This window comes from Trachinotus anak, unplaced genomic scaffold, assembly GCF_046630095.1.
Source record: "Trachinotus anak isolate AG129_WGS33_773 ecotype Australia unplaced genomic scaffold, CSIRO_AGI_Tana_v1 ptg000013l, whole genome shotgun sequence".
Classification (NCBI taxonomy): domain Eukaryota; kingdom Metazoa; phylum Chordata; class Actinopteri; order Carangiformes; family Carangidae; genus Trachinotus; species Trachinotus anak.
In genome coordinates this window covers 19,473,642-19,495,504 of record NW_027273864.1, presented here as the reverse complement: position 1 = coordinate 19,495,504, position 21,863 = coordinate 19,473,642, and the positions used below count along the sequence as shown (strand labels likewise).

Here is a 21,863-nt window from a genome sequence, read left to right as displayed (position 1 = left end):
AAGTGATGAGACTGAACCAAAAGTGTAAAATTTTGTGACTAATAGACTAAAATTCTCCTTAGAGCTGAGGGGAACTGCGGAGTTGAGTGATAATTTTCTGTGGGTTTGTTTTTATGAGAGACATGACACATAATCATTTTTTTAATGTACAAATATTCTTTAGTCCAGCTTTTAACCTGCAATAAAGTGCAATAAAGTAGAATCGACAGTTTATTTAGTTGGTAAGACAAACCTGTTGTCCTAGTAGCGTATTTATACATCAGCAGTTACAGAGCAATGTAATCAAACTGATAATATTATGATAATGATAATATTCTGCAAGTAGATTGCTTGATACATTCTTATCACAAAAATATTTATTATGGCCACATTAAGGAAACTATGCAGTCAACTGTATGTGAAAATTAAGGACTGAAAGAGACACCTTTCATGCTCAGTGTTGCTAATGTTTAATAAACTTATTGTTGCACAGGGGAAGTTGGCTCAGGTAGTGAGGCAAAGAAGAAGGTTGCAGACAAGTAGACAGGAAGAAAAACTATAAAAAATATATTTTTCCAACCACAGTGAGAATTCTCCTATCGCACCTTCATCTTTCCTCATGGTGTTTGTGTGGGCCAGTGTGAAAATGACTGCAGTGATAGGAGTGAAAGAAAAGGCTGCCTGCGTTAACTGTCTGGAGCAAGAACAACTAATTAAACCGAATCAGTGTTTGTGGTGATTGCACATTGATTTTCCAATTTGAAGTGATTTGGACGATGTTTCTGTCTCATGGTTTAGTCTGAAGGTGCCACATGATTTTCAACTTAGAGTGCCTCTCCTAGAGTGTGAGTGGCTGCCTCAGGAACAATTCATTTAGATGTCAGCAGCTTCGATAGGTATGACTTGGCAAAGACCAGGATTGCAGTTCAGATTGCACTTTATGTTTAGCTGGTTAAAATCTAAATATCTATCAGCTGCTCAGTTTATAGAAATTTCAGAGGGCAAATTATAATCAAACCAAACTACATGTAGAGGAATATAGATGAATACAGAATCATGAAAATCCTCAGAGGCGGTTTAAAGCTCACCTAATATTAACACACCACACACACACACATCCTATGTGTAATATGATCACACATCACACACATATCACATATCGTATGTGTGTGGGTACAAACACAAACATGCACACACACACACACACACACACACACACACACACACACACACACACACACACACACACACATGCACTAACTAGGAGAATCTTTTCAGTTTTTGCATGCCTGTTGCCATGGAGATTCCCATTGCTGTCCGTGCCTTGTGATGGAGCATCAAACGAGAATGCACCATTAACCACACACACACACACACACACACACACTTGTGTAGATGCACAGCTGCTCCAGAGCCCCACAGGAGGAGGGAAACAGAGGCAGCTACTTTTATCTTACTACACAGAAGGGTTACGGTGTCACCAAGCAGGGGGTGAGCCAGTAATGTTCATAATGTGGGAGTCAGGAGCGAGTGAAAGCCAAATTAAACTGCCCAGTCGAGGTAAAAAGAGAGTTTGAGTGACAACATTAATACCAGTTTTAATCATAGTTTGAAATAGTTTCAGTTGATTTGTAATGGAACAAATGTAGATCACACTTTATTTAAACAGTGTAAACAGTGTATGTGTTAGTGAAAGAGTTCATGTAACCATCACATGAGGACACTTAATAGAACTGCCATAAAATCAATAGGTGGTTTCAGGCTGGATTGTTTCTTAACTGTTTTTAAAGCAAGCAAACACACACACACAGACGCACACACACACACACACACACACACGCGCGCGCGCACGCACACACGCACACACACACACACACACACACACAGATACACATTCATCAGACCCAGTGGGCCATGAACTTTCTGTCTATTTCAACTGGCAGGTGCTTGTATTCATCCTCTGTCCATCCATTAGGACTTAGAATCTATGGCTTTATTGTATAGTCAATTTTACATGAAAATACAACAAATATCAGGTTAGTGACATACATTAGTGAGTACACCAATCACCAGAAAAAATTCCTCATATGTGAAAACATACTTGGCAATAAAACTGATTCTGATTCTGATTCTGATCTTTATTTATCACAAAAACAGCAATACAGTGTTATCTTTTAAATTATATTTCAAGCATGGGTATGCATCTCACTTAGTGGTAGTGATTACAGTGAGTTGGACTGAAATGGTTAAAATGCATAATAAGTTTTATTAAATCATTGCTTCTAACTTCTTTGCTTGAAATGTCCTGCTAATCAGTTTGCTTATCATCTTTGTGGTGCTTTTATTGTTGTGCTTGCCAAGCCAGCTTCTGTTCTACTTGTTGCCATGGCAGTTTTGAATCTTGAATGTCACGCTGTGCCTAAAATATACAGTACAACTAGGCCTATCACAAATGTCAGCATCAGACTCTTCAGCACTGCAACACACTCTGCAGAGTACGTTTTGTTGGATGTGTGTGCATGCGTATGTATGTGTGGTGTACAGACTCCTGGATGAATGGTGTTTTGGGGGATTTGCTGTAGATATTTGAGTTGTGTGTGGGTGTTTTAATCTTGTAGCTCCTTCCATCCACACAGCGCTGTTAAAGTTCATTTAAAGAGCAATTTTTTACAATAGCTTTTCTGAATCTACTCTATTCCCTGAAGTTGCTTCAGAGGCCACAACAGACTTTTAACATGTTTTTCCTTGCTTTCTTTCTGATGTTTTTTAAACTGAACTTGTAACGCAAGAAACACAGTGACATGACTTCTGTGAATGTCCAGCATTGTAAGACCTCGTGTTAAGACAGGACTTAGACCATAGCGCAGGGCCAGAATAAATCTGTTGCTGTGTTGTGCTCCCTGTGTTTTCAATTAACCTGCCAGTGTGTCTGACATTACTCCCTGCAAGGCAAACTTCAATTTATTCAGTTTTTATTCTCCACTATAGCAGCCCCATTACATCTACTCATTAAAAAGACATTTATCAATCTAATAAAACCCAGACTGAATTGGAAATGAATTGAATAATTTGAACAGTTCATTAAGATACTAGAATTTGCAGTTATGTGCTGAGGTTGTAGCATGTTTTACACCATGTCACAAGCAGCTACAGCCGATGCCAGATGTGCACATGGCCTAAATGTTCAAATCTTTCATGGATTATCCCAATTGAGCCAATGAAGCCACAGGAGGTTTGACCCTTGCATACTCACCCACACGCACACTCTATCTGCAGCAAATCCTCTAAAGCAGCATTTAACCAGGACTGTGTGCACTATACACACACACACGTCAACAAATCATGTAACGTGTAAATTTACTAACCCCCACCAAAAATAGTTTTGTATTATAAACCTGTGTTCCTGTGTGCGGTTGAAGGTGAATCACATTAATCAATTTAATTACTGAATGCATTCAGGATGGGTTTGACTGTCAGCATCTGTGTTTATGCGTGAGGATGTGTTTGCACATGTGTATTTGAGTATGCTCTCGTAGTACATTTGTGATGACGGATGAGTGATGTCCCTGACATTGTGGATCTGCTAGTTTACTGTTTCCCCCAGAGCAGCAGCACAAGGCAGATTACATCTCCTCTCTAAGCTACGCCGTACTTAAAAGGAGCAGACCTGAGGAAAGTTGGAGAGACATAATCTTATTGTAGTTAGGGTACCTCTTACTTCAAAAGGGATGATGCTATATATTTGTACTGGAGTGTATCTTTGTAAATGGTAGTGCAGAATGAGCTTGAGCTCCCTATAATGCACAAAACACCACTGTTTCATCTTAACACAAACAGTGTTTTTCTTTGACTGTGTTGTCTGCCTAATTTCATGAACATACTCACAGTATTATGTAATGGCTGTTATGTGTTGTGTATGTCATGAAAGATGTAGGCCAGGATGAGCTTAGGATGCTGCTACAGTTCACATTGCAGCTCTGTGACTCACTCCGGCTCTCTTCTGGTTGACTAAACACCCCCCACCCCCAACCCCACTGGGCTTGACTCATCGTGACTTGCTACAAATGTGCATCCTGCATTAGCTCTGCAAAAAAAAAAAAAAAAAAAAGCACTTTTCAGGACTGAGCACTGTTCAAATTTACGTGTCCTTGGACATGTCATTTTTTAATGACAGTAAAAGCAGGATATGTTTTTCTGTAATCAGCACATTTTCTGTCACACTCCACGTAATATAAATTTGGATGCACTGTAGCAGCAATGGTCCTCAATAAATTTAAAAGCGCAGCCCACGGTTCTGGAGCAGTTTTATGATCAACAAGGGGTGAATAAAAGGTGAGTGCCAGAGGCTGATGGAATCTGGTGCAATAACGTCCAGTAATCGATCCGGTAACAATTTCTCATGTGTACAAAAGCATAAATAATGAGTCACACAAAAATAGCTGAGGTTCAAAAGAGGTGTGGCCTTATGAGAGGTTTAGATTACAGCTGAAAAGCAACCTCTCAGTGGCATAAAGGTCAAGGAATTTATTTCCATCAATTGAGATATAATTGAGTATATCAGTGCCAGCCAAATCTGCGTTGAAAAGGAAGGCGGAGAGTTGCCAGAGATGCCAATGCTTGATGTTGAATGAGCAGTCAAATCCAGTAAATGGGCTGCTGAATATCTCTAAATGAGCACCTCTGGAGATCCTGTAATGTAAGTCTATTTTTTCCTCTACTGCAGTCCTCTAATGCCAAGCTGTTCTCCTCAGTGTGGTTCAGACGTGTGTGGAATTTTCCTCCCGCGTGAATAATCTTCTCTCTCCCTCTTTGTCCTGTCATCTTGCGGCTGTTTTTTTGAAGTAAAGCTTAGAGCAGCAAACAGTTCAGACGCAGCCTGCTGCCGCTGCTGCTGACGGCGTTTAGGAATCCTGTTCTTCTCGTGCCTTGAAATAGTTGAATATGTAATGGAGCAAGACACAAGGAGGAGATGTTTGTTCAGGAATAAGAAGTGAAAGAGACAGAGGCAAACAGTCTGAGGCACACAAAAAAGCTGTGTCTACTTCTTTAATTGAAAGAATAAATATAGATTTAATTATGTGGTTGTGTGACTTGTTTTTGAGTTCTCTGTGTGCTGAACCCGCAGATTTGCAGGCTGAACATGTGTAGTTAATCTACCATTTTGGGAACCCTTTAATTGCTTCTACTTTACATGCTAATACTGCAGTTCCCTCAAGTGTAATAATTTGGAAACCGTGACTGCACTAGTAATCATTACAGATCCTCCCACAGAGATCAAAAAGTGATCAGACTGATCACTACAGGGTCTCTTCAAGCTTGGTTACCGTTGGTCAGCACCACCATTACCGTCATGTGCTGCTGTCTGAGGCTGCAGAACACATTATTGAGAAGCAACACGTTCCACTGGAGGTAATCATTCGACTAATTTGACTAAAGCAGGAGGGATAGATGGATCTCTGTCCTTCTCCCCTCCTCCTTTTTCTGATTTACTCCTGTCTCCTACCTAAGCCTCCTCATCAAAGTGGTCTAAATAACAAATCGACCCTGCCCTCTGTCATGCCACATGCACAAGGGGGTCTACGAGAATGAATGCACCAGGAAAATGCATCACATACATGAGCCCACAATTGGAGGGAAAAGAGATGAAAGGAAGACAGGTTTGAGAAGGAAGGTTCAAGAAAAAAATGGATGCGTGGACAGATAGAAAGATGGCGTGTGGAGGAGGTGGGGCTTGCAGAGCAGGGTGGATGGTGTTTCCATCTGTGAACTCCACCTTATGCGCTGTCTCAGGAAACCCCTTCCACTGGTTGCACACGGCACGCAGCGCTACAAGGTTGCAGCACGACCAACACACACACACACACACACACACACACACACACACACACACACACACACACGTAGTCCATGATGTAGGAGGATGATGACAGGAGAGAGGAGGCGAGGGAGGGGTGGGGTGGGGGGGGACCGCCACTGAGCATGCCAAACGAGAGAGTGAGTGAGAGAGTGAGTGAGTGAGCGAGAAGAAAAGGGCAGAGGGAGCGTGAGCGAGTGAAAGAGGGAGATAAGCAGAGAGAGCAGCAGCATCTCTTGAGCACATTCAGCTTGCAGCGGTTCAAGAGGCGAACAGGCAGAGTAGAGGGGGGAGAACACCAGCATCTCACCAAAGGGGACGACACCACACCTCTCTGCTGCAGACACACACTCTCACACGTCACACACACACACGCATTTGTGAGGAAGACGTGAGGCTCGGGAGGAGGAACACCACATAACACGCTGGCTGCTGTTGTGCTGGTTTAGCTGCGCTTTGGAGAGCTGTCTCTTGAAGACTGGACCAGAGCTGTAACCATCACTTCATCCATCCTTTGCTTCCTGCTTTCCATTTCCTCCAACCCAGAAGCAGCTCTCCGTCCCCTATCCCTCGATCATTTGGACTGTTTGCTGTCTGTCATTCATCTAACCTCTGACCGGTGTGTTTCTCCCTGTCTCTGCTCTCGTCCATTCAGCCAAGAAATTTACAGACACACTTAGGAGAGCAGCTGACCGACCGCCTGAGAGACCCACCTTTCAACCGCAATCATGAACTTCCTCCGACGCCGTCTCTCTGACAGCAGCTTCATGTCCAACCTGCCCAACGGCTACATGACAGACCTCCAGAGGCCTGACCCACCTGCTCCTCCTCCCCCCACTGCCTCCTCACCTGCCCCGCAGGGTGCACCCCCTGCCACGGCGCCCGTCCCTGCCCAGTCCCCGACCAAACCTCCAACACCGTCCCAGGCTCCAGCCAGCTCCCCCGCAGCTCAGGAGCGGCGCCCGACCCAGCTTGCTCAGCAGCCTCAGCAGGCCCAGTCCTCCTCCGGTGGTTCCTCTGGCTTCTTCAGCTCCTTCAGCTCCATCACCAACGCGGTCAAACAGACGGCTGCGTCCGCCGCCGGGTTCGTGGAGCAGTCGGCTCCCTCTCCCTCTCTGTCCAAGAAGTTCAAGATCCTGTTGGTCATTGATGAGCCCCAGCATGAGTGGTGAGTGTTAAGACACAAGCAACTTTAATGATCGGTTGAGTGTTGTTCAGTTGACTGACTGCTAGTTGATGTGAATGGTGGTCGTGCTGAATGAATGAAACAGGAATATTTAGTTAACCCCCAACAAACAGGAACACAGTTTCTACTTTTTTGGGGATGTTTGGTGTTAAAATGTTTGGTTTACAGTCAGCCAGAAGGAACATGATGATCTTTTAATTTAAAACTGGCTGTGTTGGTTTAATGCTGACCGACACTAATTAGAGATGATGTTGATGTTGAAGATGTTGATTCATTTGTGCGGCCTTTGATGAGATCAACGTGATTAAATGGTTCACATTTTCCAATACTCACGTAATTATGATTGATTTTCATCTTGCAAGAATCATGAAATTAATTCTTACATCCTTAAGTCACAGTCTGTTGTCTTTGTTTGTGCCTCACGTCTTTATATTGAAATGTCCTCTCTCCTCTCACTGAAGCTGCTCCCAAAATAGAAGCAGCTCCATTAATCTGAACAGACAGGACAGCGTCTCTCTGGGGTTCAGATTCACACATCCCACCACCCAGCACTGTCACCTGTCTCTATTTTTGTGTGTTTATGTGACTCTTCATGACGCTGTAAGTGTGTATGCGTGTGTACATGTGTGTCTGAGTGTGAGTATTAGAGAACCAAGAGTAAGTGTTTCCATCCCTTGACAGCACAAGTTGGCTAACAGGATATTATCCTTATGCTTTTAACTCATACATCATACACTGTTCAAGAGCATGTAGCTCTGAATAAAACATTGCATTCTGCTTGTGATATGTGAGCACTTGGCTCTGTAATAATGTTGCTGTCCCACTCGCTGCTCTCTGTCCCTGCAAATCACATTTTCTGGCTATAAAGGTTTTCTGCGTGGATGTTGATGATGGATTTTACAGCCATAGGTGTAGTTTTATCTTGTCAGCCTTGTATTGAGGTCTATGTGATAAAGTGGAAGCCACATGAGACCCTTTTGACCTTTTAAATTTAATGGACTTTGCTGAGTGTTGTCATATGGCAATTATTGTTTGGTATCCCACATAACTGAGCGTTGTTATGTTGCAGACAAAAACCATGTGATGTGGTTGAAAGCATAGCAGAACAAGTGAATAAGTGGACCTTGAGTTGAGACCTTTGCTGTTTCCAATGTCTCGAATGAAATGGCAAGTCATTAAACTAACATGGATGAGGAAGTCCTAAGACTGTACTGTTCAGTGACAATGGAATAAACTCCATTTGCAGATGAAGATGACCATGGTATGGTCAAAAGCATCAGAACAACTGAGACAAACCAAAAAATTGGAGCTCGAGTTGATATTTTGTTTTGTTTGCTAACTTTGCATGGGTTTGTAGATATTGTCTATATTAGGATTTTGGAAGCTGACTCTACTCTGCTTGTAAAAGCGTCCTTTTAGTTGCAAACATCTGAAAACATTCATTTCCATTTCTAGGTCAGTAAATCTTTGGCACATGAATATATTTAAATATGCTTTAGTGCCAAAAAAGAATACAAGTACACCTTTCTTTGGGATCTTGCCTTTGCAGGTGTCTGAGATTCAAGTGTCAAAATGTAAAATGCAAATGACTATAAATGCTCTGTCACTATAAGTAATTTTTGCACAAATTCCAGTTTCTTTGCAGGGCTTATGTGCAGTATCCTAATGTTATAATACAATCCATTGCTGTAGTACTGGCGTGTGTTTTGAAATAAACTGGTGCCATGTACAACTGATGGAGCAATGTCTGAGTTACAGGAGCTTGAAAATGGACCGAATGGTTTTCACGGTTTAGTGGAGAAGATAATATTTTCATCGCAATCAACACAGGATTATCTCTATAAAGGTGCATTATGCATATCTGCCTATAGCATTCTACTACACTGTATTGACTCAGTGGGACTGGCAGCTCTACATTATGGTGATCTTGTATTGCTTGCTGTGAGTGTTTCGGCGGATTGGATGGCTTCCACCCATGATGTGGCGACATCTGAAAGTGAGACACTGCAGCCTACATTCAGAATCCATGCAATCCTGCCTCTTCATTTTCCTTGTAATGACCATACTTCCGTATTGCATATATATTTGAAATACATTAAGAGAGTTTTGGGTTTACAGCTTTGCACCTGCCTGAACACATGAGTAAGTGAAAACTACGTAGCCACTAAAACACACCATAGCTGCCATTTGCAAATATACTGTAGCCTTTGAAGTCACTGTAGCTTTTTGTTGCTGTAACCTCTCACTGTGTTTAACCACCGTTTTAAGTGATTTTTAGCAACTACTAACCAATCACATGATATATTGTGGTTTAAGTGTGAGCCATGCACAGCAATTATAGCAATGTACTGTATATTGAGTGAGTTTGAGTGTGATGACATACAATACAAATGTGTGCTACGTGAAGACTGTAAAATATAATACATAGATGTAGCCAGAGAAAGACATGTTTTCATCCTTACACAATCTCTGCCACACCCTTGCCCTGGTCCACACCAGAAAAGTCCCTAAATCCTTGGATACAAATGAAAGTTAGGTACAGGACAAGTGCAACTTCTATGATGCCAACTAAGTAATATAATTTAACCTTTAAGAAATGTAATGCAACAAATTTGCATCCTCAGTGGCATTATTTTCAGAAGTCCTCCCATTAGATGTGTGAACTATCTATCATCCATAGACTTCAACATTAATATTAATGTTTATTCTCTGAAGGCATACTTGCAGACAGAGCCTTCCTTAAAGCATCTGGGCCAGAGAGGCATTCTGCTAAATGTTATTGATTTTCCACTCAGCAAAGAGCGGGACTTGAGGTTCTCAGTAATATAACATGGAAAACAGAAAGTGCAAGTTTCCCCTCTGTAAAGATTCTTTATATCAATCACATCAAGGCTATATTCTGATCAATTAGAAATAAGATATACCTTATCTGTTTGACTTTTTAATGTTTTTGAGGATAGGACCAGCCCAAAGCCTGAAATGTACTTGGTGATCCTCTTCGTTATGAGACTTCTTTATTTCATTTTGCATGAAATTACAAAGCTCCTGTGATAAAACAGCACATATATGATTTCTGAGATCTGCCATTAGCTGAGAGGACATTTATTTATAACTACTTAAATTAGTCTAAATTAAATTCATTTGGAAGATACTTCAGTCCAATACATGTATTAAATGTCCTTGAAGTCTGAGAGAGCCAGATAATAGACTTTATTTTTATAGCACTTTTAAAAACAAATGTCACAAAGTGCCTCACAAGGCAATAAAAACAAGATAAATTAAGCAAAAGTAAAAACAGTAAAATAAATTACTAAAACAATATAGTAGTAAAATGAGTGATAAAAACAAGTATGTATGTCCACACATGGATATATAATCCACAGGAAAATGAATATATGTGTAAAAATACACTCAGACACACACATGCAGCTGCACACAGATACTGGATTACTTTATTCACATGCTACATAACACCATAGACTGTATATAAAAATAGACGTAAACTCTGGGTCTTATAAGTGAAGCCAGTGCAGAAGTGCCTTAAACCTTCTTATAGTTTAGACTATTGACATCTGTGTCAACTTTAAAAAGATACGTTTTTTTTAAAGTTGACACAGATGTCTAAACTATAAGAAGTGAATTCTAGAGTTTGAGGGCCCAAAACATCAGAAGTGCAGTCCCCTCTGGTCACATCACTGGACCTGGGAACAGCAAGAAGTAACTTATTAGATGATCTAAGACTCAGGCTCATATGTTAAGAGGTCTTCATATTATAGGTCCTGCCCAAATTTCGCTTTAAAAGTAAGTCATACAATTTTAAAATCAATTCTAAAATGTATGTGGAAAGCTAATGCCGTTTAGAGCCTCGAGTAAGACAAATTATTACCATGACTTAATTGCATGATTTCGAAAATCTAACAACACTTTGATCAGGCAGAAAGTTGATCTTTGAAATCTTTGGTAAACAAACCAAACATAAATTGAACTTTTCAGACTGGGAGACACATTCAATCTTTAGGGTTTTCTATGAATGAATCCAACAACCCAGTTTAACGCAGTGTCATGGTATTACTGAGCTACTTGTCATTTAAGAACCTAACACAATCAAAGCCCATGTTACACCCACGCCAGTGAATTATAAGCAATGTTTGATGAGCAGATTGATGGCAAGGCTAAAAGGGAAGGGCATGCAATTAGTATTAGTCATTTTCCACCTGTCAATTACAATTAACTGAGATAAAACATCCTAATAAATGTCCCTCATAGAGGTTTTATTGAGATGTCCGGAGTGGATAATAATAATGATGCTTTTACTTGATCTTGCTCTGTCTATCTTCTGTTAGTCCTTTGTACCTCCATATGTCTTTTTCCGAAATTAAACTTCTTCTAGTCCACAATTTAAATGTCCCTCTCTAAATCATTGTGACTTCGCATCTTGAAATAGTCTAAATTGTGCATAATTGTGCATTTGGCATGAATTGCAAATTGAGGAAAGCTAGACATGCAGATACAGATGCAGCCTGTAACTCCCAATAAAGTTGGCATCCCCTGTTAAATGTTGGCTGGCAGTTGCATAAGCAACCACAGGTATAATGAGTCTCTCTGCATCTGATGGCTTACTCTTCAAGCTCTCAAATATCAGCTATACTACTGTGGCTTGCTCTGACTGCCACAAAAAAAAAAGAAAAGAAAAAAGAACACACACAACAGGAGTCCAGCAATGAAGCCAAGATGAAAGAGTGAATGTATTTTCAGGCAATTCAGAATGTGTGTGTTTGACTAGCATTGTGTAGTGTTTATGTAACAGACCCGAGCCCATTGAGATGGGTTAGGGTAGAGACGGTGTCCTCCAAGGCTTTTCAAGGTGATACCAGCACAGAGGGGAGGATTTAGGAGGAGAGGGATAGAGAAGAATTGGGAAGCTCCCTTTTATTCTGGATTTCATTGTGATGGTCTTTCCTGTTTGTCTCACCCTCTCTCTGTAGGGCTGTGTTCTCCATCTCTTTCCTCTTTCTCTTTGCATATCTGCCTTTTATCATGATGGTCACTGTGTGTAGCTCTAGAGAAAGTGCTCTGGGTTCATGATGCGATGAAATAATGAGAAGAGACATGGTGATTCAGCAGTTTCAGCCCAAAGGCCACATCTGCTCTCTTTCCTTTGCTCTCTATATCTGTCTGTCTCTCTTTCTCTCTTTTTGCTCTCCCTTTCTTTATCTCTCTATGTATCCATTGAGTATGTACTCTGCAGTTTCTGCCTGAGTACCAGTGAGTGAATTTACCACCTATATTGCATAAGTGTCCATCAGAGGAGATTATTTTGGACTGTTGCCTTTTGAATATGACTCACAGTGGAGGGCTTTTTTGTTTGACTGCAGGTTGACGCACAGCTCCGTGATGAGCAGGGGTTCATGCGAGTGCCACCCAGTAGCCCTGCAGTTGTAGCTTGAGTTTTAATAATGCTGTTTAGCCAACTAGCAGCAGCATTTACAATCGCATCACAGAAGTGGTAGGGGTGTAAACACTCTTTTATTCTTACTGCATCAGTGGTTGCAAAATGCTGCCCTTTTCCCACAAACTGACTGGTGAGCATGAAAAACTAGCACAAGACAGTTTACAGAGTTTACAGCCATGTAAAGATCCTTTTTTTAAATTCAAATTTATGATTACAAAGGACAAAAAAAAGAGAGACCAAAAACCAACAGCACAATGGAGAGTAAGCCAGAAAGGTTGCAGAAAAAAAGCAAAAATATATAAATATAACATACTTTTTTAGGAAATCATTGCATCACCAATCCTTCCTGTCAGGACTTCAACGTTCAACATTGGAAGGTTCAGGCTTTGTTTCATGAACAGTCAAATCATTTCTTAAATTAAATTTCTCTCAATTATATAGTGTTTTTAAAATGTCCTTGTTCCATCTAAGCTGTTATCTTTAGAAAGCCCCTGCAGGCCTGAGGCTGCACGTTTCATCATTATCAGTTCTATAAAGTCCTTTAGCCAGTGATTCAAGCAAAAACAATTTGGTTTCCTTTCTTTCCTGTTGATATGGTCCTTTTCACAATTTTATGAAGCATTGTGTTACATCTATTCTAACTCCCAACAGGTACACTTTTGGCTGATACGTTCGTATTTAACATATTTTGTACTCCTGCCCAAAATTGTCTTGTTTCTGGGCATAATATGTGTATTAAAGATCTTCTCTCTCCACATTCATGCAACGTAGATCTGACATATTAGGATTAATTTTATTGAACTTCTGTAGTTATATAAATTCAATATAAAATCTTCATCTGTATAAATTTATATCTAACACGTTCTGGTAAACATTTAGTATGTTCCATAACTGCACCACCATTGCTAACTCCACCATTGCTCTGGTGGTGAGGTGTTTTCTCAAATTGCTTTAACTTTATCCAGGTCATTTCTAACATTTCTTATATAATTTAGTTCTAAGTCTGATGGTGGGACTAGATGAAAAGACCCCAATTTATTCAAGGCAGTCCATCCAACACTTGTTCAGACATTAAAATCAAAACCACAAATGTCAACCTCATGGTGGTGCTATAGGAAAAATCAGGATATCACCAGAGTCAGTATAATTTGCCCTCTGAGAACCATGAATGTCAACGCAATCGCTGTTGAGATATTTCAGTCTGGATCAAAGCAGTGGACCAACCAACTGATTGACTGCCATGCCCCTCACTTGGTTATTTGGTTTCCTGTGACTGAACAGCAAAAAGCCCACTGTTTTTACTCAGTCACAGTTTTGTGACATCAGTCAGTGACCTGAATTGAATGTAAACGAATGTACACAGTTTGTTTGTGTATGTCTATGAGACTGAATTCAAGCATGCATTAAAAAAGTCGTTCTAATTTTCTCCATTGCTGGTTGAGACAGGCGTACACAGTGAGAGCAGGTGGGGAGGTGGAGCTTTGTTTATTTCCATCCACATCTCACAGATACAGTACACACACGTTTACAAGCAGCACCTGGATTCTCTTTCTGTTTTCTGTCACCTAATTATACATGATAGAAAAAAGTTTTTCCCACAGAATTCAGTATTTTCTGGGTGATTTACTACGGAAGGTTGGTTTGGGAATAAAGTGGTTTATTGTTAAAAGTTAAAACAACACATCCGTATACAGCAAACAGGTCAGAACATTTTCAAGGGATTTTGCAGGATGTAGGTTTGACTTTGTCAGTGATTAGGAATTATCAGTGGCACAAAGGTTCTCATCTGCAGGTCACATTTCCAAACGCACAGGCTGAGATCTGACCTTATTACAGCCTGTGGCAACGTCATGCTCACTATGTAAGGTGCTCTTGGTTTCGACCTCCTAATGTCTTGTACCTCTCAGCTGTTGGCACACTAGACTGGTGGCATTTTCAGCCCAAGGGTTGATACAGAAACAACTCCAGGGTAAAATTTCCAACCTTGTAACTTCAAAAACAGGACATGATAGCTTTACAAGTTTATTGGTGTTATGTGATTTAACCTGTTTTTGAATTTAAATGACACTGATTGGGTTTTCTTCCAATGGTACATGATAAAACCTGAGTGGAAACACTAATCAAATGTGAAATCTATTAAATATTTGTCATTGTCTTTGAACAGTCATTGTCATCTTTTACTTAATGGTAGAATTACACGCTGGTTTTATTGTACAGCTTTCATGATTAGCATTTTTATATATGCTAATTTATATATATATATTCCATACTTTATCCATAATACCTAAATAAACACAAGGCTCATGCTTGCTCCCACGGGAGCAGGATATTGAATGCAGACTTGAGGCACTGGCTATGTCAATAACGACTGACTAATAACCACCATCAAGAAGAGCCGTTATCTGTAAGGCCTGTTAGGAGTACAGATCACCCATTAGATTTGTGGCAAGAAAAACAGTTAGCCTTTTAGCTAATTTGAATGTGACGGAAACTATCCCCTCTGTGTATTGGTAAGTATGTACACTATGTTTCCCTTGCTGTTTCCCGCAAGGACAATTAGATTAGGACAGCACTTAATGTCTTTGCTATTTCCATAAAGTTACACCTCAACAGGCTGTTAAGCTAAAGGAGCCAAATAACTTGAGAGGCTTTATTCCAAAACAACTTAATTTATCCAAGAAGCCGCAGCCCAAATGAATGCAAAAGTGAATTGTTCCAAAACAAAGCTATGAGCTGATCTCTTACCACAACGAGGAAAAGGACGTAACTGGAAACCAAAACTTTTGACATTCTCTTGAATAGTTTATTTTCACTTTGCTTAAACCCATAAGTAAATTTGTGCCAATACTTGTGTTTGGCTCCTTTGAATCAAATCATGCTAAACAATAGAATATTTACAAGTGGACCCCTGCATGTAGTTGTTAATTACCACTGTCATAACCATTGCTGATGGGTTGCTGGGTTGATCAGGCAGATTTACCTCTATCAGCTAGTTACATCAACTAACATGTTAGCTGTCCAAGCCTGTTTTTCCTCACATTACCACTACAACTATTTATTGCTAGCCATTTGAGAAAACATTAAAAACATTAGAAAACCTGAAAAGTATCTAACAGAGGAAGGTGGCGGTACTAAGAGTAGTTTTGTTAGCTACCTGGGCTAACTAAAAGGTATCTCTGTCCATTGAAAACATGATGGATTGAAGGACAGCAGAAGCGAGACATTTGTCATTAATTTTGGGTTGTCAGTTTTAATTTAATAATTTTGTTGTATCATTTACTAGCATTGTTTTGTTTTTCTTTTTGTTCTTTTAAATAGGGGATATCTCATTTCGATTGAAATGTTTTCCATGTGTTTTACAACATGCTATATGTCTAATGTGTGTCTAAATGGGGGCTTATATAATATTGATGGCTGAAAAATACCAAGCCTATTTTAGAATAACATGTTTTTTAGGACAGAAAATCCATTTTAAAATTGAAACAGTCCAGCCAATCATATCTTGTATCAATACATGACACATACCACTATTAAACATACATCATACATTAATATACTTATGTATTATAATCGAAAATATATCTGCAATATACTTACATACTACCCTCAGAGGGTGAAATGGAATACATTGCAGAGTAAATGCATTCACGTACTGCGATTCAAAATGTATTTTGTGCACATTAGTAATCAGTAATGATGTCAAAATGAACTTATATCCAATCATGAGGGCGTCAGTTGAAAGATCAGTGCCCCAGCAGACATGCCAGATATTTCAGGTTTATTTTAATTTAATCTTTGTGCATTTTGACCTTTAGTCTGATTGTTGCACAAACAGACCTCTCAGATCCTCTTCTATTAAATAGCCTCTTCAGTAGGATGAGGAGGTACTATCATCACTGAGGCAGTGCGTAGATTTATCCATTGAGGTTATTATGTGAAAGCTGCGACTCTTATTAATACAAGAAGTTTGCATTGAATTTATAACTTAATTTAAGGAGACCAAAATAATGTAAAATGCAGTATACCTTAGGATTTATGTCTATGAAAACCTTCTGTTTTATCAACCAAGATGAACTAGAGGTGATGAAGCAGTCTGCCTTATGGACTCTATGGATCGATTGACCATCAGAATGACCTTTACTATCAGCTGTTTACAATTAAGAACACATAGAAAAAGGGAAACTGGGAAATGCAATTTGTACAATAATACAAAGAAATTAGAAGTTTATCGATCATCGCATTCATATTACTAATTGTTTGTAATTTGTTTTGACTGCTTCTCTGACTCTGTAAGCACTTTGAATTGCTATATGTCTGAATGGTGCTTTTTAAAAAAAAAAAAAAAACGTGCCTTGCCTCTGCAGTATTCCAGAGAAAAACCTCTTACTATTCATGAGGCATACAGATACCTAAGAGGGCCATAAACGAGACCAATCAGCTCCACAACTCTGGTGAAATAGTCCACTGTTGCTATGGCGACAGGTAATCTTAAAAATTTATGGTGGAAAAAAGGCACTGATGTGATTTTACCACAAAGTGTGTACAGTTTATATTTAGTTGTTTTTTTGTTGTTTTTTTTTTTTTTTGCATCATTTGCAGAGATGAGTAAGACAATCGAGAAATCAAAATTGTATTTTCAAAATTGTACATTTATACAACACACGAACTCTTTCTCCGTTTCTTGACGTCTCTCTGTGTCTCTCTATATTTCAGTTAAATTAGCCTACTAAGTACAACAAGTACAAGTTGGAACAAAAAATCAGTCTATTAATAATAACTTCATATATTTACATGCATTTCAGATTTCTTATATAATTTAAAGATATTTCAACAGGTCACATCTATCTACTGGCTCCATGCTCACGTGAATGTAAAGAAAGTTATAAACTGACATGCCTGTTTGAAACCTTTTTAATTCAAAAAATTTCTTCTACTTCATTTTGCAATGACTGTTTTGCTTTTGTTTTTTTGAGGGGAGGGGAAGGGGGTTGCCATAGACACCATGTGACTGTGGATACATAGTCATTGTGATGAGTGCCAAAATCATATCACAGCTAAGGGCTGAATAATGCTTAAAAATACATGCATGTACAAGGCATCGTCAAACCATGTCAGAAGGTAAAAATGTTTGTACTGCACTATTTCAAACAGGCACACTTAAAGGTAATGGAAAAAGCCTGCCATGATACACCAGTAGGAGACATTTCTTTTATATTTAATCCGGTAAACAGGAGTAAAAGCCCACAAAAGTAACAGTAAAAAGAGTAAAATATATAGCAGTCAGCCCAACAATAACCCGGAGTTACCAAGGAGCAATAACAACATATTAGCTCAAAATAGCTAATGTAGTTGTTATTCCATTAGCAGTAAACTGATAACAGAAAAAGCTCTAAATACACTCTTGATAGTTTTGTGTTATTTTTTAGTGTGGAGTGCATTGTATCGGCATTTTCTATTGATTCTTTTTAAATGTCCCTGTTTGTAGCTTCGTCTTTGTTATGAAAGCACCAAATGAAACTTGCAGTTCACACACTCATAAATTTACACCCACAGTTTCACTGATTCTCCACAAGGTTGAGTTGTTAGGTGTTAATACATTTTTCTTTGCAGTCATCACTGCCAAGGACCTTGATATGAATCAGCCAAAATGCAGATGTGTTTACTGTCACAAGTTGTGTACACAAAAAGGGTAAGTTCCGACCTGTCTTACTGCTGGTACTGAAAGTGAACTAGAGGAAAACGTGCTTCATTACTTAATACAGAGATGGCATTTTCCTTTTGCATATGAAGCTTCTGAACAAGGAGAGAGAGAGAGAGAGAGAGAGTGTGTGTGTGTCTGTGTGCTTTTCTGAGAGAAAGATAGTGAGAGAACAACATGTTGGTACTTGCTGTGATAATATCACCAGCAGAGGAAAGGGAGTCATTATGTCAACACAAATATTTAACTAATTTCTTGGGTGTAATTACAGCTGAGCAAAACCAGCAACCACATCCAGTATTGTTTTTAATAACTGGACCACATGCATAGGTGTTCTGTGTGAAGGAACTGATGTTGTATGTCCTTGTTAATAAAGGTAAAGCCATTAAACTGAGGGTGATAACTGTAGGTCTTTAATAACATTTTCAACGAATGAGAAATACACTTCTTAGAATATGATTTTTAAAAATATTACTACGGACAAGCGCACACAAGCACATACGTACCCACTGTCACACAACACATAATGATTCACCATTTCAATATTGACATGTGGTAATTATTTCTTCGTATCCAATTCGATTTTTAAGATGGATGATTAGCAATAAAACTGTCCCCTGGCTTATAGGCATGGCTGTAGTGATTAATCACACATTTCTGACGAGGTTTCCAGGCAAGTAGAGGGGTCACTGCTGATGTTGTAGGCAGGGCATCCATATTATTACTCTTCATATTAGATAGTAAATAGTAAATCCCTCCTTAGTATCTGGACAGTTCTGCTCCCAATGGGGGGGACACACTATTTGACCTCACTGGGTAATTATTTGTCTGTTAATGACCCAATTGAGCACAGGTCATGAGGGACTGCAGCCAGGGTACAGCAGCTGAGGTAAAGAAACTATTCAACGATACTTTTTTTCTCACACACACAAATATAAAAAAAGAAAAAAAAAGTGACTCGCTTGTAACTAACTGTTTATATCAGATCTAACAACAGCACAAACACACACACGGTCCATCTCTGCCATCCTGGTTGCTATGGAAACATACTAATTAGATTGTTTTGCATTTTAGAGCCTGGCACACACCGTATTGTTGTGGTCATTAGTGTACAGTTGCAGCCTGTTTAAAGTGCTCGGAGTGCAGCACAGTTTCTATGAGCGTCACATAAATCGTGCTTGACTTGTTCTCAGAGGATTAGCACAGACGTGTATTGAGCCATTTCCATCACATGATGAAATTTTCCACGTAATGCCTGACCATTTACTGCTCTGTAGTTACCTCTACACATTTGATTTGATCGTTTGCATAATCAATAGGTCTAAAATTGCCATATAGGGCTACCTGTTGTGCTCCATTTCTGGGTGACATTCATTCACAAAAATTTTACCAGAGAGCAAACGATGAGTTTGATCTTATAGACCTGCTGTCGGAGACAGAAATTTGCTTAATATCACAAATGATCTTAAATCACTTGTATGTGCCACTTACCAACAAATTTGTTCATGGAGTGGTTCTTGCATGAGGCCCAGTGTTTTCCTTGGATCAAGCAGCTTATGCCATTACGTTATACTCTAATTGTACTGAAAGTACACGTAATTTGATCAGCTCAGCAGCAGTGCAATGCAATAAGCTGACTGAGCTAAGGTTTTTCCCTTGAGCCTTCCCTGTATGGACTCAGAGCACTGTACAAACCTCTGGAAAGAAGCAGCTAGCTAATGGCATATAGGTCCACTGTTTTATTAAGTACAGGGCTGAGGGCTTCCCAAATTAATTCTGAGGTTCTGTGTATTCCCTGTGGCAGAGTTTAGATGGAGAGTCACATCTTCTCGGTGTATCCCTTTTGTCTGCGAGCTGTGAGAAGAGTATCTTCAGCCGGCCTTTGTTTGTCCTCCATTAAGCGAGGGTCGATGTGAGGCACTGCTAGTTTTGGAGTAAGCAGGGAATCAGGGGTGTCTGACAGAGGAAGCAAGGAGCAAAGAGGGAAACAGAGAGAAGCTGGTTATAGCAGAAGAGGAGAGACAGACATGAAAGAGAGAAAATGGAGGGAAAATGAGCTCAGCAGATGGAAAGATTGTCAATCCCTGTATTCCATCCATAACGATTAGCTACTCATGGTGTATAAGAAGAAGCTGTATGAAACACGGCTCTAAGCTTGTCTCCCTTGGTAACTATCTCTTACTGTCTGTTGCTCTCTCCTTCTTGCTTTCTCCCGCTGCCTCAGTTCAATCCATATAATGAGAGTTTCCAATCCATCACAGGATCAGATAGGCCTAAAGTCAGTCTGAGTTGCTCGGCTCACTACTGACTTTTGGTGCGTAGTTGCCAACTGGGACCTTGTTTGCCAACAAGTAGTGGGATACAGTACAAAACATTTACTATGCCCAGTGGTTATTTATTTAACCACGAAATCTCTAGAGATAAATGATCTTTTTTACAAGAGAGATTGTGCAGGAATTACAGCACAGAGTAATCAACACATAAGAACACACACAGTCGATTCCCACCATTCACATACAGTGCATCCAGAAAGTGTTCAATATTTTTATGGTGCAGCCTTATGCTAAAATTAAAAATATTCATTTTTTCCCTCATCATTCTAAACTCATTACCTCATAGTAGCAAAGAGAAAACTGAATTTTAGAAACATTATTAAAAAGTGAAAACTGAAAAAGCACAGATAAACTCTTGTTCCACAGTATTTTTAAGTTTATACTGTGATACAGATGCACAATTTATGGTGATATAGCAATTTGTATAGGTGGTGCACAGTGTGCTGTAAGGACATTTGAAGACAAATGAAGGAACTTCATGATGTTCACTAAATCCAACATTGTCATACAGTCCCTACATGTTGGCAATTGTCATTTATCTGCAGGTAGATACAGTATATTCAAACTTCGTTGACATTGGTAGCATGAAATCATAACTTCCACAGTGTTTGAAAGGTGAGGTTCTATAGGCACTACCGTCACGTTGCAGTGTTAATCAGTTAAAGTGTTTTGTGAGAGATGAAGTGGTTTAGATAATGAGATAGGTCTGACCTTGGGTCCGCAGTGTTTTTGTCATCATTTTCTGCAGCAGGCTACATGCCATCCACAAAGAGGACATAAAATACCACACAACAGCAGGGAAACTGCAGACACCACACATATGCTTGTATACAATACAGAAGCTGTCTCCCACCCTGAATCTTTCCACCATTAGTTCTGCAGTGTCGCCAAATTTAGTATCTGCTGAAGCCTCTTCTTTTCTGGATTGTTGTAATGGCCAAACAGAAATGCTTCACTGTAAGAGAGCAGTTTCTTTAAGGTAAGCAGACGTTTTTGCCATACTCTCTGGTATGACAACAACGCAGTAATCGCCCAATAATACAGCGGCAATAAAGAAGAGGAAAGTGGGACTAGTTGAATAGCTGTGACATTAAATTCACTGAGGCCTGATTCGCTAGCCAGGCTTTTAGGGTTTTAGCCAACTGCAGTGTGGCCATAAGCAATAATTCTCTGAGGTCTTAAATGGCTCAGTTGACCATATGGTGTAAGGTCCATTGGTGCATTTTGGCAGGAAAGACAGAAAAACACACACACACACACACACACACACAGATGTATATGTACTCATATATATGACTTAGCCCCTAACCATGTCTTAATCAATGAAACTATTTGTCTTAACACAGATTTTGGTCGTCTGC

At 39.6% G+C, this 21,863-nt stretch overlaps 1 protein-coding gene across 1 annotated transcript in view; it reads left to right on the top strand.

Moving 5' to 3' along the window:
• The first annotated feature begins 5,982 nt into the window (after positions 1 to 5,982).
• Positions 5,983 to 21,863, top strand: part of syn2b (synapsin IIb) — a 75,044-nt gene continuing 59,163 nt past the window's right edge. Inside the window, exon 1 of the mRNA XM_071493899.1 lies at positions 5,983 to 7,001. Coding sequence (XP_071350000.1) covers positions 6,562 to 7,001 — 440 coding nt within the window. The 5' untranslated portion in view covers positions 5,983 to 6,561. The remainder of the gene's footprint in view (positions 7,002 to 21,863) is intronic.